The sequence below is a fragment of the Orcinus orca genome, chromosome 8 (genome assembly GCF_937001465.1).
Source record: "Orcinus orca chromosome 8, mOrcOrc1.1, whole genome shotgun sequence".
NCBI lineage: Eukaryota > Metazoa > Chordata > Mammalia > Artiodactyla > Delphinidae > Orcinus > Orcinus orca.
Genome location: NC_064566.1, coordinates 47007501 through 47024160, shown reverse-complemented (window position 1 = coordinate 47024160; position 16660 = coordinate 47007501). Strand labels below are relative to the sequence as shown.

Genomic DNA, 16660 nt, shown 5'->3' with positions numbered 1-16660 from the left:
CGCCACCTACCGTCCTCCTTGTCCAGCACCATCATCTCGGGCGCTCCGTGTCCAGCCGCAGCTCGGCTCGGCCGGGAGAAGGGCGCCGGCTCCGGGCGCGCTTCGGCGGGGCGGCCGGTCCTCGGGCAGCGAGCGGGCTCTAATTACCCGCTTGCCCGGCTCTTAACCTAGATTGCACTCAGCTAGAATTACATTCAGGAGTGAAGCACTTCGCAGATACAAAAGCAGTCTCACCTACTTTTGTGCCTCAGAATTGCAAGGAACTATGAACTGCAATTTAGAGAGAGAGAAGGAGAGGGAGAGAGAAGGGGGAAGAGAGGATCAGAGCCGTTTCTTTGATTCTCACCTTCTAAATGGCTCAATTTGCCCAGTATAATCTGTCTTAATGTAATTGCATTTGATAGCTCATAACCCTGGCTCTGGCAACGACACAGCTTTCAGCCTCATAAAGTGTTTTCCCCTCGGATTTAATCTGAATCTCAATCTAAAATTATATTCAAAGAGATGGGGGAATCTCGGCGGCCGTCTCCCGCTGCCTTTCTCCCTCAACGTATGAGGTTTGCACTCCTGCTACTGAATAAATGCACACATTTCCCGAGGCCCCCCTCCCTCCCGGGTTAATGGGGAGTGGAGACGCGCGTCTGCCCGGCTCCGCAGCGCCGCCTGGAGGCCTGTCGGCCCCAACTCGGCGTGTGGCTCTGCTCAGGACCCAGGGTCCTCATTCCCAGTAACTGCCTGGTGGACCACACCTGTCTGTCACTCCCAGCCCCTCAGCCTTGATTTTGCCCCCCTCCCACGGTGCAATGTTTCTCTGACCTCGTGCCCTCCCTTCCTACTTCCTCTTCCCCAGGTTTCTGGGTGCTTCCTGGATTGTTTGGTAAAATTAACCCTCTGCAGGGCACAAATTTTCCCACTGTGTGTCTTACAGCACCACCTTTACCCCAGAAGCCCCTCCCAAGAGCATCCTGATTCCATAGAGAATGGGATCCTGTCTCAAATTCTCTCTGAGCAAGCACAGCATGGCCTTAAAGGTTTTTTTTTCATTCCACAACTATTTATTGAGCATATACTATGCACCAAGCACTATTTTAAGGCCCTGGGGATATAGCAGTGAAAACAAAGATTCCTGCTATTGCAGAGTTGACAATTCTTGCTCTGTAACTCAGGAGGCAGGAAGGGAGACAGTGTTCATCTCCTCTCCCTCTGAACCCTGCTTCTCTCCCAGAGCCCTGGGTCTGGTGCCCAGGCTGCCTACTCCAGGAAGGCCTCTCTTCAATATCAAGAGCATGATTTCCTTGACAGTACAGAGTTCCAGGATGGCATGAAAATCTTAATGGCTTTTCTCCACACAGATGTGTCAGAGGCTCATCCCCACAGTCTCTTCTGAGGACTAGACCCAGGCAAGGAGAAGGAAGCTGGAGTCCCTGGAGGGGCAAAGGGCCACCAGTTGAGACTTCATCCCATCTCTGCCTATTACCAACAGTGGACCTTAGCAAGTCATTTTCTCTCCCCAGGCCTCAGTTTCCCTGTTTGTGAAGTGGGAGACCTGCTCTGCTATCTCCAAGGTTGCTGCAGGGATCAGAGGAGATAATGCATGTGAATGTGCTTTGTGAACTGTGGCACCCCAGACAACGGAAGGGGACGTAGTGGGTACAAAGGAGACTTGGAGGCCAGGTCATGCCCCTTAAGCCCTGGGAGGCCCCAGTGCAGGGTGCTTGACTGGAGAGGGGAAGGGGGAGTGGTGCTGCAGTCTATGGTCCTCTATCGTAGGCAGCAAAGTCAAGCTTTGAGAAAACAGAAGAGAGGCTGCTTCTAATGAGCTGCTTCCTCCGCAGCTCAGAGAGTTTCGCTTTCCCCTTCATCTTGAATACTTAATCCTAATAGTCCTTGAGTATATTTGATGTTAAATATATCATTTTGCTCAGACTCACCATCCCTCAGGACTGCGAGCTTGATCTCTCCCCTGTCACTGCAGCTGAACTGTACCCTGAGGGTCTGAGGGAGGCTTTGGCACTGCTGCCGCAAGCACATTTAGTGGCAGCCCCTCACCCCAGCCTGAGTGAGGGGGCCAGACAGTGTAGCAAGCACAGGGCCTGACAGGCTGGCAAGGGGTAGCTTCTTGCTGTAGACACCTCTGTGCTACCTGGAGGTATTCACTCCACAAGGGCTGCAGCCCTACTCCTGACCTCCAGGGCTGCTTCTCCTGACTTTCAGGGTCTGGCCCTGACCCACACACCTGGGCTCCATCAGCTGGGGCCACTTGCTCACTCTTTCATCCACGTGTTGTGCTCAGGACTCCGTCCCAACACCAGCTCTCCCCAGCCCCCAGGGTGCCCAGTTAGCAGCCACCCAGCCAGCCTCCCTCTAGGGAGTCAGAGGCCTTGCATGCCACCCCAGGGACTGGTGCAGCCTTGGGGTACTGAGCAGGGGATCGGTGCTGTGTGTGAAGGGCTGGCTGCTTGTGCCCACAGGCAGCTCTCTCTGCAGCCCCAGTGGTGAGCACTGAGTTCCCACACTCACCTCGAGAAGGGCCTCTGCAGAGGCCTTCTGCTTCACAGAGCTACCCGGCAAGCCTTGGACAGTCTGGGTGACTTGAGCTCCCAGCCAGGAAGAGGCCTGCTGGGTTTACAAACCCAGACACGAGCCTGGCTCATCCAGCGGCCTCCCTCTCAGCTTATGGGTAACTGCTGTGCAGGCAGGTAACTCCCACGCCCATGCTCACTCCTACGCCTCCAGGTCCAGGGACACGCCCACAACACCAGGGTGCAGTCCTCGGATCCCCTGGGGCTGGGGGAGGTTGTCTGCACCTGACACATTCCACAGGTGATGAGCATATACTCTCACTTCCATACTGCCAAGAGTGCTCCAAAATGCCCTTGAAATGCCTCTGGGGATGGCAGGGGGAGGCCATTTGATCAGTCCCCTAGGTTACGGTGAGGGAAGAGGGGGTGCTCCTGGCTGCTTTACAAAGTTTTGGGCAGGTCCTAGCAGTTTGTCTTGTACCTGGCAGTAAAGTCCTGAGGAAGGATTCCTGCATCGTGGTTGGGGGTTGGGGGGAGGTTGGAGACTTGGTGCCCGAGGGCCCAGGCAGACCAGATATTCCAGAACCCTTCAGTAGAGCCTGTCAGATGTGCCTCAGCCTGAGGGCCCTGCTCCCAACACAGTGCAGCTGTCTCTAAGATGGGGTTACAAGCTGGCCTCACAGGTGACACTCAAAGGGGTATTTGGAGTGACAAAGGCCATTTCCCTGTGGCCGCCACAGTTGACTAGACAGGGTGAATCTACAGACTTTGCAGAACAATCAGGATACCTGCTGGCCAAGTTCAGATGCCCTGCCCTGCCCTGCCCCCGACTCACACAAAAGCAGCCCATGCACGGAGATTTGCAACCAGCTAGAGTGGAGAAGTACACGGTTGGCAAACTTTTCCTCTTTTGGTTTCTGGAGGCCCTGGACAGGCCTTCTAGGAAGCTGCAGTTATAACTTATTAGGCTTTGTGGGTGCCTAGGCAGAATCTGCACTCCAGAAAACAAGTCTCCCCACTCACTTGATGAAGTCCAATCCACCCCTGCACAACAGCCCAGAGAAGGCTGTCGATACAGGCTGTCGACCAAATGTCCTAGTTTGCCCTGGGGCTGAGGGGTTTCCAGGATCCAGGACTGTCAGTGTTAAAACAGGGACGGTCCTGGGCAAACCAGGACAGTTAATCACCCTAGTGGGATGTGGTAGGGTGGGACAAGGGACTAGTGGGGCCGGAGAGAAAGGCCAGGCAGCCAGACCCTCCCCTGCAGACCAGCAGCTGCCTCCCACCCCCAAATTTCCCAGCCTCCTGCCTCAGGGCTCCATCTCCTGGGCACCAAATAACTGCCCTAGCAACTGGCAGTGCTCCTTGGGCCAGCAGCACTGTGAGCCCTCCTGAGAGACTGGCAGTTAGAATGGGAAGGGTGTGAGCTGGATCCAGGGGTGGTCCAGATTTTGGGAGACCCAAGCTTCCTTATGCAACTGGGGCGGGGGGGGGGTTAAGAAAGGAACAGTAGATCACTAATACAAATTACAACAGAAGGACTCTGAAGCTTATAATTCATTAGCTTCAAGGTGAATCCGGCCCTGATATCTTGGATATATGGCCCATCCACGGGCCCTAGCCAGCGGAGCACCTCCCAACACGCTGGACTGGGGGAGCTGATGGTGAGCGTCCTCCCCAGCCCTGCCAGGGATGAAGCAATGTCACCCATCCCGCAGCTATGAAGTTCCAGAACGGAAGGGACCCCAGGACAGTGCCGAGTTCTCTGGGCATCCCCCTGGGGGAGCCGTTCTGCAGTCGGTGCAGAAGGGGGAGGGCGTGCAGATACCCAAGTGGGAGGCGGGGAGACTGGGGCCAGCGGGCACTGCGGGGAAGCCCGCGGCGCGGATCGGAGAGGCGCTCCTGTGTCTGCGAGGCGACAAGAGCCAGTGAGAAAGTTCCCGGCCCGAGCGTGCGGGGCTGGCGGGCTCGGGGTGGCCCGTGTGACTTCCTAATCCCCCTGAGAAGCCTCGGGGGCTGAGCCCGGCACCCCGACACACACCCGCGCGCACCTCCACCGCCCGGCTTCCAGGAAGCAGCCCAGCGGCCCGAGGCAGCCGGGAGCCGGGGGCGCTGCCGCCGCCGCCGCGCGGGGTGGCCTCGGCTGGGCCCGCGCCGCCGCCCCCACCCTGCGGCCCGCGGGTCCCCGGGCACCTACCGTCCTCCTGGTCCAACACCATGGTTCCCCCCCCCGGGCCGAGGACGCGGAGGGGCAGGCGGCTCGGACTCCGCCGCCGCCCGCCTGCGCTGCTCCAGTCGGCCCCGCGCGGGCTCCGCGCCCGGCTAGCGCTGCCGCGGACGGGGGCGGGCGGACGGGGGCGGACGGACGGGCACCGGGAGCTGAGCCCAGCGGACAGGGAGCTCGCGCGGGCGGGCGCAACCCGGGGGCGGGGCGGGGCGGGGCGGGGCTGGGGCGCATCAGCCGGGCCGGGATCGCCGAGCCGATCCGGCAGTCGCTGCCCGAGCCGGGCCGCCGCCGCCGCCGCCGCCGCCGCGCGCCCTTCTCTGCGCGCTGGCAGCGCTCGCGCAGCCGAGTGAAGCCTGCGTTTCCCAGGGCCCCTCAGATTCCCCTGTTAATTAAATCAATTCATTATGCTCAGATCTGATTAGCGGCCCTTCCCCCCTTTGAATCAATTATTCAATACACAAACATAATTGCTTGGGCCAGAGGTGCACGCCATTAGCTTATTTAACTCCAAGGACACTAATTACCCGCAGGGCACGGGAACTTTTCTCATTAATTCTGACAAAACACAAAAGCACAGCCAGAGTGTGTGCGTGTGAGGACTCTGTGTGTGTGTGTGTGTGTGTGTGTGTGTGTGTGTGTGTGTGTGTGTGTGATCACATGCCGGAGTGTGGGCTGTGTGGGGTGGTGAGCCACTGTGTGAGCTTCAGCTGGGACTTGGGGGTGGCGGAATGTGTGTGATTTCGGGTGGGAGTGTGTGGGGTGTCGTTTTGAGTCTGTGACCCTGTCCTCGTGAGTGTGGGACTTTACGTGTGCGACTGTCAGTGCATCGGGCTGGGTGTGGCTCTGAGTCTGGGGACTGAGGGCGAGGGTCCGAGCCCCAACGCAGGAATGTATGAGATTGTGCGAGTGCTTCTGTGTGTGGCTGTGAATGTGACTCCCTGGCTACTGTGGTAGGCACCCATCCCCTTTCTTTTTCGCCTAATTGCCTGGCCATTGCCCACTGCACGCTCAGACCCACAAGGGCAAGTGCAGACCACACAAGAGAAACCGGAAGAATCAGGAGGCAGTGCCCAGGTTGGGGCAGTGTCCCCCTCCCCCCATCACCGGTTTGTGCACCGACTGGACTATGCTCCCCCTCCCCCCAGTTATAAACCTCAGGTTCCCATCATCCCCTTCCCTCGCCCTCTCACTGCACATCCCTATACTTCCCCCATTCTCCAGCGTTTATTCCAAAGCCCTCCTGAGTCCCAGCTCGCCCCCTTCCATTTCCACAAGTGCTTGATATCTAGGCACACTCCCCCACCCAATTCCACAAACCTTACTTCTTTGCCTCCTGTCTGTAAGGTTGAACGGAGGGTGTGCCTATGGTCGACCAACTTCTCCACATTTTACCTCCCAGGAAATCTTTATTGAGAGAGAGCCAGTGAGAGAGCCCACAGAGGAAGGGACACAGAGGGTAATTGATTCCCCCAAATTAGGTTTCTGCTTTCTAAAGACCGGTATTGTTCCTGTTCTCAATGTGCACAGAGGTATTGAAGATTTCCTTTTTGTTTCCTCAGGCAATGAATGAGCTTAATCCATTTGGCTTTATAAATCAGGAAACTAATATTCGCTCCTTCCATAGCCGCTTTTTTAAAAATTTAATTGGTGGGGGAGGCACAGCTTGTCACCCTTATGCTGTCCCCAAGCCCCCACTTATCAAAACACATTCTGATTGAGGGGTGGAGAGAGGGCTGGGGGGAAGGGAGGGCTCATCCTGATTCCTTCTGCCCTCCTCCATCCTTGCCCATGGACCCACATAGTTCATATTGGGAAAAGTTTGTGAAATGACTGAATTAATCATATTCAGTTCAGTAAAGAAAAGCAGACCGTTCAGAGGTGCTCTTCAGGATGATCTCCCACATCTGCTGCTCTTGGTTTCCCATGAGCACTGAACATGGCCTTGCCATGACTGGGTCTGGCAAATCCTCATCCTCACCATCCAGCACAAGCTGCTAGAGTCATCTTCCTGGTGCCAAGACCTGCGCCTGCTACTCTCCTGCTCAAGGTACCAAAATGTTCACTGCAGCTCTATTTACGATAGCCCAGAGATGGAAGCAACCTAAGTGTCCATCATCGGATGAATGGATAAAGAAGATGTGGCACATATATACAATGAAATATTACTCAGTCATAAACAGGAACGAAATTGAGCTATTTGTAATGAGGTGGATAGATCTAGAGTCTGTCATACAGAGTGAAGTAAGTCAGAAAGAGAAAGACAAATACCGTATGCTAACACATATATATGGAATTTAAGAAAAAAATGTCATGAAGAACCTAGGGGTAAGACAGGAATAAAGACACAGACTTACTAGAGAATGGACTTGAGGATATGGGGAGGGGGAAGGGTAAACTGTGACAAAGCGAGAGAGTGGCATGGACATATATACACTACCAAACGTAAGGTAGATAGCTAGTGGGAAGCAGCCGCATAGCACAGGGAGATCAGCTCGGTGCTTTGTGACTGCCTGGAGGGGTGGGATAGGGAGGGTGGGAGGGAGGGAGACGCAAGAGGGAAGAGATATGGGAACATATGTATATGTATAACTGATTCACTTTGTTATAAAGCAGAAACAAAAAATAAAATTAAAAAAAAAAAGAAGCTTCCATGGCTCCCCTTTGTCCATAAAACAAAGCCCTAACTACTCATCCTATCATTTCAGGCCCTTCGGGAGATCTGGGGAAGCCTTTGTAACCACCACTGCCCTTCACTTCAATTCAATTGCTATCTATTGATCTCCAACAACAATCCCACACTCCAGCCCCTCTGGACTGCTTTACTGTAATTGAACACACCCTGCAGGTTCTTGCTCTAGTGATTCTTCTCATGGCATCCCTCTGCTTAGAAAGCCCTTGCCCACCTCTCAAAGCCCTCTAAGGAAACATCTCCCCTACGTTTCTCTGAGTGAGTGTCTCTATGTGAAGTCTGGATGACTGAGTGGTATGTGGATTATTCCATTGAGCCCTGGAGTATAAGGTCAGCCCTTGAGGGCAGAGTTTCAGCTCTCCTCTGGAGTGGAAGGACAGATATCATATGAAGAGTCTACACTGGGTCACTGGAGAAAATGCGAGCTGCAGAGGCAGGGGAAGGATTCAGATATAAGAATGGAGGCTCAGAAGGAGGGAACCTTGGGTACCATCTTTCCTCCCTCCCCAGGATGTCAGATGGCATGGGACCAGAACCCAGTTGCACGCTTCCTCTGGATCTAATATTTGGATCTCCATGCTTCTCTGTGTTGCTGGGCATGGCCACTGCCTGGATTGGTGCCGGCTGTTCCTGGCTAGGGCATCTGGCCAACAGGACAAGAGGGGGCTGAAATTCTGCCCTCTCTCTGCTCTCCAAGCCATGTGCTTGACATGGGCTGCACCCACCAAAAGAGGGTACTTTTTGCTAGTTTGCACAGAAGCACTATGTGGACTCGCGTGGCCCCGGAATTGAGTGATCTGCTTGGCCAGATCTGACACTCAAGGAGGCCGGCCTGAAGGGTTGAGCACCCAGCCTCCTCTGCCCCCACCCTCACTCACACCAAGGGCCTGTGTGAGCTCTTAGAAGACCAGCCTCCTGGTTTTCATAGAGGAAGAGAAAATTCAGAGAGTTTAACCATAATGGGTGGTCAGGGATACTGAAACAGATGCCCAGCCCATCTTTGAATTTATATGGGCCCCAAGCACTGGTGAAGGACACTGAACTCAGTCCATCCCTGAGATTCAGACATGGACAGACCTACTGTAAGGATCAAGGTCCCCAGCAGAAACCACGCTGGAGGAGAGACAGTGAGCTTCCTGAAAGGAGATCCTCATGGGCACCTAGACTGAGTAGAAAGGCCTGGAGTTTGGAGGGGCAACAATTCCAGGTATGGCGCAAAGCTGGGCCTGACCCACTTCCACCCGGCACTCCCATAGGAAGTGGGCAGTGGTGCAGATGAGGAAGCATATCACTAACGGCTTTACTATTGAAGCCTCCTCTGAAAGAGCTGGTCACTAGGAACAAAAGGTAACTGTAGAGAGGGACAAGAGCAACTGGGTCAGCAGCTCGGTGGCATTGGTGGCAGCACATGCATGCAATGGACGACAAGATGGCAAGAGTATTGGGAAGCAGCTCTCGTTATATGGGAGGCATCTGTATCCCTAGCCCATCAATCCTACCTCCCAACCCTGGGACTGTTAGAGAGAAAATGGCTTTATCCAGAACTCCAAATCTGATAGTGTCCAGAGGGCACTTGGATAACACATGTAAGCATTCCTAGAAGGTCTTACACCTTTTTGGAGAGGAGGATCCAGAAGAAGAGAATCAGAGCATGAGAATTTCGGGCTAATTGTTGTGAATGTGTAAGATCTGGTACCCGGCATATGTATGGGCTCCATATTCCAACCTGCTTTAGCTATGTGACTGGCATGAAGGCAGAGGCTGTGGGAGCAGGAATGGGCCGGAACAGCCCCGACTGCCAGCTTTGCCTGATGGCAGCGGAGATCAGCAGGACACGCAAAGGGCATCATTAACATCAGGCCAACCAAAGGCTTTGTTCCCACGGCCCCTCGCTGCCCGGAAGGTCTCCTGAAGCCACACATGCTCGCCCATACTCCTGAACTTCTGTTTCATTTCTCTTCTTGTCTCCCCAACTGTTTGATTCATCCCCCTGCTCCTCTGAAGTCTCAGCAGATGATGTCACCTCCTACCTTATGAGATGAGAGGTGTTAGACAGAAAGGCCCACCTCCCCCTGCCGAACACCTTCCCCTGGGGTGCTGTCCACGGCTGTTGGGGTGTGTAGCCCTTACTCGGGATTTCTCCTTTGAGTTCTACTCCAGTATTTCCAAATGCCCCCTTGATATTTCCACTTGGCTGTTTCAAAGGTATCTTAAAATTTAAAATCCAAATTGAGCTCATGATTTCTTCCCAAATCTTTCTTCATCTTGTTCCAGTAAACCTGCCACTCAGTTCTTAATACCAGAAATCTGGAAGTAAAGCAGAATTTCAACCAAGCCAGCAAAAGTAACCAAAAAGAAGTGTGTGTGTGTGTGTGTGTGTGTGTGTGTAAGAAACAGCAAATATATGGAATAAGATGGAATAAGTAAAGTGTATCAGTATATTACACTAAATGTGAAGAGACTGGATTTCCCTATCAAAAAACAGTTTGTCTAAGTTAAAACATAAAATATAGCCAAATGCTGTTTACAAGAAATATTCCCCAAACAAGGAATTCCTCTATGAAAACCAGACCCATTAATTCCACTTCTAGGTATATAGACAAGAGAACTGAAAACATGGCCACACAAAAATCTGTACAGTGATGTTTATAGCAGCATTGTTTACAATAGCCAAAAGGTGGGAAAAACCAAATGTCCATCAACTGACAAATGGACATTACTGGGCCATAAAAAGGAATGAAGTACTGATACACGCCACAAAATGGATGAGCCTTTAAAATGTTATGCTGTGTGAAGGAAGGCAGTCACAAAAGTCTACATGTTATATGAGTCCATTCATTCAAAACGTCAAGCGTAGGCAAGTCAGTCGAGACAGAAAGCAGATGAGTGGGGTTAATAGTGGGATGACAGCTAAAAGGCACAGGGTTTCTTTTTGAGGTAATGAAAGGTTCTAAAGTTGACTGTGTGATTCACCCATCTATAAATATACTAACATGCATTACATTGTACACTTTAAATGGATAAATTGTATGGTATGTAAATTATATCTCAATAAAGCTATTTTTTAAAATGGTGCTACCATAATTGGTTATCCATCTGGAAGAAACAAATGGGATCCCTACCCACTCCCATAAAGATTATGTTCCAAATGGGTTAGAGATTTTAATACAAAAATGAAACAATGAAAATATTAGAAGAAATTTAAAGGAAAAATGGAATAGATTTGGATAATGAAAACATGAGTAAATTTGGTGGGGGATATCTGCAAGAGTAGCAAAAGAAAGGATAGACATTATACTAAGTTAATTTTTAAAACTTTGATGGCGGGCTTCCTTGGTGGCGCAGTGGTTGAGAGTCCGCCTGCCGATGCAGGGGACGCGGGTTCGTGCCCCGGTCCGGGAAGATCCCACATGCCGCCGAGCGGCTGGGCCCGTGAGCCATGGCCGCTGGGCTTGCGCGTCCGGAGCCTGTGCTCCGCAAAGGGAGAGGCCACAACAGTGAGAAAAAAAAACTTTGATGGCAAAAGATACCATAAACAAAGAAAAACAACAAATGATTTACCAGAAAAATATATGCAAAATATAAAACAATAAAAGGGAAAATGTTGTATATACAAAGAGTTTCTATAAATTGTAAAGAAAAAGACAAATGCCCAAAAGAAAAATGGAAATAGGGTATGAACAGGCTGTTGCGGGAGGAGGAAATCTAAATGGCCAATAAAATGCTTACCCTCATTATTGTTTAGGAAAATGCAAATTAAAGCAAAATAAGTTTTCATTACTTTAATTCATCAGATTGGAAAAAAAATTAAGAGTAAATTTAAGGTCTGTTAGAAATGTGAGAAAATGGGCGCTCTCATTTGTTGCTGAGCAAGTAATCGGGCACTATCTGATACAATTTGGGGCAAGTAACCTGGTGCTATTGATTAAAATTAGAAATGCACATACCTTTTTTTTTTAACATCTTCATTGGAGTACAACTGCTTTACAATGGTGCGTTAATTTCTGCTTTACAACAAAGTGAATCAGTTATACATATACATATGTTCCCATATCTCTTCCCTCTTGCGTCTCCCTCCCTCCCACCCTCCCTATCCCACCCGCACATACCTTTTGACCCAGAAATTCTCCTTCTGGGAATATATCTTATGGAGGAAAATCACCCGTATTTAAGGGTAGCCTTATAATTTCAGCATTGTTTGTGGTGGCAGGAAACTGGAAACTATCTGATATCAATGTCACTCAATGATCAAATAAACTGTCGTACAGCCCAGCTGAAGAACATCATGCAGCTGTTAAAACGGGAGTTAGACCTACAGCTATGGAATTGCGAAGGGTGTCTGTGATGTACTGTTAAGCGAGAAAAGTAGGTTGCAGAGTAAGTAGCAAGTAATATCCCATTTAAAAGAAAACCTCTCTCTGCTTAGATGAACACAAAGGCAAGATGTGCAAGGCTGCTCCTGTTCAGGCTGTCAGCAGGGTGGCCTTAGCAGGTGAGAGTGGAAGGCGGGAGTTAAGGGCAAAGTAGCAACTTTCTTCATTGTGTACCTTTAGAATCTTTTCATTACTTATAATAAGTAAGTAACTTGTAATTTTAAAAAATTTAGAAATAAATTGGAGTCATTTTTGACACTCCCTCCAATCACACAGTCACCACGACTGCGCTAGTCTGAGGGACCGTTATCTTTTGCACGCTGCTGCAAGAGCTTCCTGCTAGCCTCCCTGCATCCACCCTGAGGCCCGCTAATACAGCCTCCATACCCCGTATGCAGCCAGAAGATGTCTTCAAAATGCAGATCAGATTTGGTCAACCAACCGTCTGAGCTGTAATGGCTCCCGGTTGCTCTCTGCAGAAAGCCCCCATCCCCAGCCTCCCTTGGCTCTGCACAAGTAGGGTCTCCTGAAGCATCTCCCATCACGGGCACCCACCACTTGCTCCCACCTGCAGTCGTTGCCCTTGTCATTGTCTGAACCACTGCTTGCCTCAGGGCCTGCAGGCTCGCCGTTTCGTCTACATGGAACGTTCTTCATTTGGACCACCTCTTGCTCACCCCGTGGGTCTGGGATTTAATGTCACTCTCTTTGTCAGGGTGGCCTCTCCCCTCCAGACTACGTTAGATCTCCCTCTTACAGTCTGGCGGGGCCCTCTGCTTTTCCTCCATAGTTCTTATCACAACGATCTAGTTAATTACATAGTTATTTGTATACTTATTTGTGTGACGGGGATCAAAGAAAAACTGTTAAGTTGTAAGTGTTTGCATCTTCTCTTCCAACCCCCTGCTTTGGGGGAGAAATGGGTCAGACAAGAAGGCCCAGGGGTCTAACCCAACTCTGAGATTCTGAACTTGTCCTTGCCCTTCTCACAGCCACCACCCTAACCACAGTTGGGAGAATTTGTCTCCTCACATATTTCCCTCCACTCTTGTATTTATCTAGTCATCTAGCTTGTTCTGAGAACTGGTGATGACAGGGCCCTCTGTGGTGCTGGTGAGCTTGCAGGCTTCCCCGGCAGTTCGAGAGTGGCACACTCGGTCTCCAAATGGCTTTCTTCTGCACCTCCCACCCATCAGAGACCCTCACCACGGGGGCGTCCTGGAGCCCCACTGTGCCCTCTGAGGCCACAGCCACCCCAGCAACCAAGCTCCAGCCTGATCGGCAGCTTCAGAATCCCAATCCCATGGGCTTCCCTGCTGGCGCAATGGTTGAGAATCCGCCTGCCAATGCAGGGGACACGGGTTCGAGCCCTGGTCCGGGAAGATCCCACATGCCACGGAGCAACTAAGCCCGTGCGCCACAAGTAATGAGCCTGCACTCTAGAGCCTGCGAGCCACAACTACAGAGCCCGAGTGCCACAACTACTGAAGCCCGCACGCCTAGAGCCTGTGCTCTGCAACAAGAGAAGCCACCGCAATGAGAAGCCCGCGCACCGCAACGATGAGCAGCCCCCGCTTGCCGCAACGAGAGAAAGCCCGCGCACAGCAACGAAGACCCAACACAGCCAAAAATAAATAAATTATTAAAAAAAGAAAAAAAGAAAAAAGAATCCCAATCCCAATCCCAATCAGAATCCCGAATAATCATCCTGCGTGATAGGGTCCTCTGCTCCCTTTCCCGTCCTCCTAATCACCTGTCCACCGAGGACTGAAGACCTGGAGCGATCCTGGGCTGGATCTCTGAAGCCGGGCATTCCCACGTACTCGTGGGGCTGAGGCTGGTCCCAGAGCTTCACGGACTCCTGCCGACCGGCCCGTGGGCTGAGCACTGTGACTCAGTCCCAGAGAACAGACAGTGTCCTGACAAGCTTACCAGAGTGAACACGCCCACATGCAGGTGGTCCCCTTGGAGCTACAGCCGCATGTCCCAACAGCACACGCATCCCAGAAGCCGTCCTCCCGATGCTGCAGGCAGAGGCCAAGGTACGTGAGGCTGATGGGGAAGCACTCCTGGTCTGCTTCCTCCAGGCTCTATCTAGTGGGGTCCTTCTGTCCTACACCTGCTCCCAAATCCAAGAGGCCCAAGGGGTTCTTTGTCACGCCCAGCCTGTCTGAGAGGCCCCACCAGTTCCCAAATGATACAAGTTTGGAGAAAAACCCATCACCCTGGAAGCACATAGTCCTCTATGGCTGCTGCTACCCAGGACCTGCCTGGGTTTCTCCAAGCCAGGCATTGAGCCCTCACACTTGGGCCCCTTCTGTGGTCAGTCGTAGAAATATCTGAGTCCTGTCAGGGCTGGAGGTCACAGTCAGCCACTACTCAGGGCCTGCACTAAATATGCCCCAGCCCAGCAGACTGAGTCACCCACAGCCTGGAGACCGGCTGCTAATTCAGACCCTCAAAGAGCCTGTGGTGCTGCCCTGAGGCCTCTCAGACTTGGTGGTGACGGCTCAGGCCTGGATCCTGATTCAGGTTCGAACACTACTTAATGCAGATCTCAGGCAACTTCCCCTTCCTGAGCATGGCCGACTGCTGTTGGTGTCCCCAGCCTCCATTCTCCCCTCCCTCCAGGGCAGCTGCCCAACTGGAGACTATCTTTCCCAGCTTCCCTTGCAAATAGGTGTAGACAACTTACTATTCTCATCTGTAGGCAGGAGAGATATGAGCTACTTTTCCCTCTCCTGTGTACAAGGACGTTGCTTATCCAGGGCTTCCTGTCTTCCCCACTTCCCATAAGCTAGAATACAGACATTCCAATACCCAGATTGGACTATGCAGGTGACACCACCAGAAAGGATGCAGGGAAGCAAAGTGGAAGGAAGCTGGGTCCCTGAGTGACCTTGTAGAGCAGCCCTGACAACCTGAGCTTCTTACCTCGTGTTATGAGAGAGAGAAATAAAGTTCCATCTTATTCAAGCCATCGCAGTTTGGGGTCTATTACAGCAGCTTCGCCTTTCTCCTAATGCATACATTGAGCCTGATTCCCCAGCAATAAAATGGTTTCTTCAAGTTCCAAGTTTCCAATTCCAGGCTTTGCTTTGCCAGGACTTTGGTTTCTAGGAAGCTGCCCAGAATGCTCCCTTGTCCTGGAGCAGACCCTTGCTATATGCCCTGCTTCATCCTTCCTTCAAGAAGTTCCCTGATGGTCACATAGGGCCTGACCCTGGGACAGACGGGGGAAAGGATATGCAGAAGTATATCTTTTTAGCTGAGGGCACAGCTGGAACAGGAGTCAAGGCCAGCGGGATTAGTCTCTGTTTTAGGCTGCCTAGATCCCTGGTTTGAGCCTAGTTAGGTGTTCATCCTGACCCTACCCTTGGCTATTTTAGCCCAACTGCTCCAGCTGTGGGGCCTCTTGCAGTCCCCACCCCTCACTCACCTTTTCTGCTGATTCTAAGCCAGATTCTCTGAACCTGAAGATGTGACCCAGGTCTGTGGACACAAAAAGATCAGGGGGCTGCCTTTCCTAAAACTCCACTTCGTAGGACCCAGGTGGGTCCCTGGCTAAGGTGGCACCCTCCTACTTCATGCCTTGCCCGAGGGCCCCAGCAAGTTGGCTCAACAACTCTTAGAGCAACGTGATCACACACAAACCTGTGCCCCAGAGGGGAGCCGCCTAGGCTGGTCAGACCTAACCTGACCTTGAGCATTTGTCTGGGGGTGATCCTAACAGGAGTTCAGGAGCTGGAAGCTACTGATCTAGACTGAACGGCCTAAGATAAGCCCAGATCTGCTAAGGCCAGCAGAACCATGCCGAGGAGTGGAGGTAGGCCTGATGCCTCTGCTTTGTAAGTCTGGACCGAAAGCCTCTCAGCCTTCCTCAGGCTCCCCTTGTCTACAGCCAACTGTGTCCTGTGCCTCCTATGTTCAGGCCCCACGCTGGGCACCAGGGTTCACAGTCACTGTAGTAGACAACTGTGAGGTGTCTGCTTAGCATAACCTCCCATTACTTGCCCCCATCCATCATCCCATTCGTATGTCTCCTGTGAAAGATATTCAGCTCTTAACGTAATCCTACCCCCATGGCCTGATGGACGCTGGAGTGGGCACCTGATCCAAGCTAGACTGATGGGTCCCCCCTGCTAGGAGTTTTGGACTTGGGACCAAGAGAGTTGAGTTAGTCCCTCTCTGGTGGCTGAAACTGTAAGACGTAAAATTCAAGACTCATATTCTCTGCCACATAGATAGAGCTGCTCTGTGGAGAGACAAAGACTAAGCCAGCATGAAGAGACAAGCAGAGACGGTGACAGACACAGGCCTGATAGTGTTCTGCTTCCGAATTCTACTTTTCCCTAGACCCAGCTCCATTCCTGCCCGTCCCTTGGATTAGATGTTCTAAGAGTAAGTTGGATTTCCATCACGCTCAACCAGAGGAAACTCATCTAACACACTCTTGGTTGCAGAAGGCATAATGGGCTCAAACCTTAGGCAGACCCACTGAGGGAAGCGCAGGCATTGCAGCAAGGGAGAGCATCACATCTGGCTCCGGATCAGGGAGGGCTTCCCCAGGAGAGGGCACAGGAGGTCATGGAGGCTGTCTCCCCGGCCCCACCCAGTCTTCTGTAATGCTATATAACAGGCCAGCAAACAGCATCTCGTCCAAACTCTTCAGGTCAACGTTTCAAGGCCTTCTAAAGCTAATGTCCCTCCTTTCTCCACGTGCATTCCTCCTGCCAGAAATGCACTGCTCCAGCCACGGCCTCTCTGCCTACCCATGCCATACCTGTCTTGGCTTCCTCTGTCTTCCCCTGGGAAACCTTCTATAGTAATTCCTGTCCTCCATGGTTTC

At 51.9% G+C, this 16660-nt stretch overlaps 1 protein-coding gene across 5 annotated transcripts in view; it reads right to left on the bottom strand.

The window, feature by feature from the left end:
- Window positions 1-16660, bottom strand: part of LMO1 (LIM domain only 1) — a 121491-nt gene that overhangs the window by 35345 nt on the left and 69486 nt on the right. Inside the window, exons 1-2 of one of the 5 annotated variants that reach the window (XM_004279221.3) lie at window positions 4720-4904; window positions 11-270 (exon numbers count right to left, since the gene is read on the bottom strand). The exons of 2 other annotated variants lie outside the window; for them this stretch is intronic. In XM_004279221.3, coding sequence (XP_004279269.1) covers window positions 11-35 — 25 coding nt within the window. In that variant the 5' untranslated portion in view covers window positions 36-270; window positions 4720-4904. Of the gene's footprint in view, window positions 1-10; window positions 271-2520; window positions 4651-4719; window positions 4905-16660 lie in introns of those variants that run through there. 2 more of the 5 variants (XM_033404569.2, XM_033404570.2) reach the window with 2 other exon arrangements.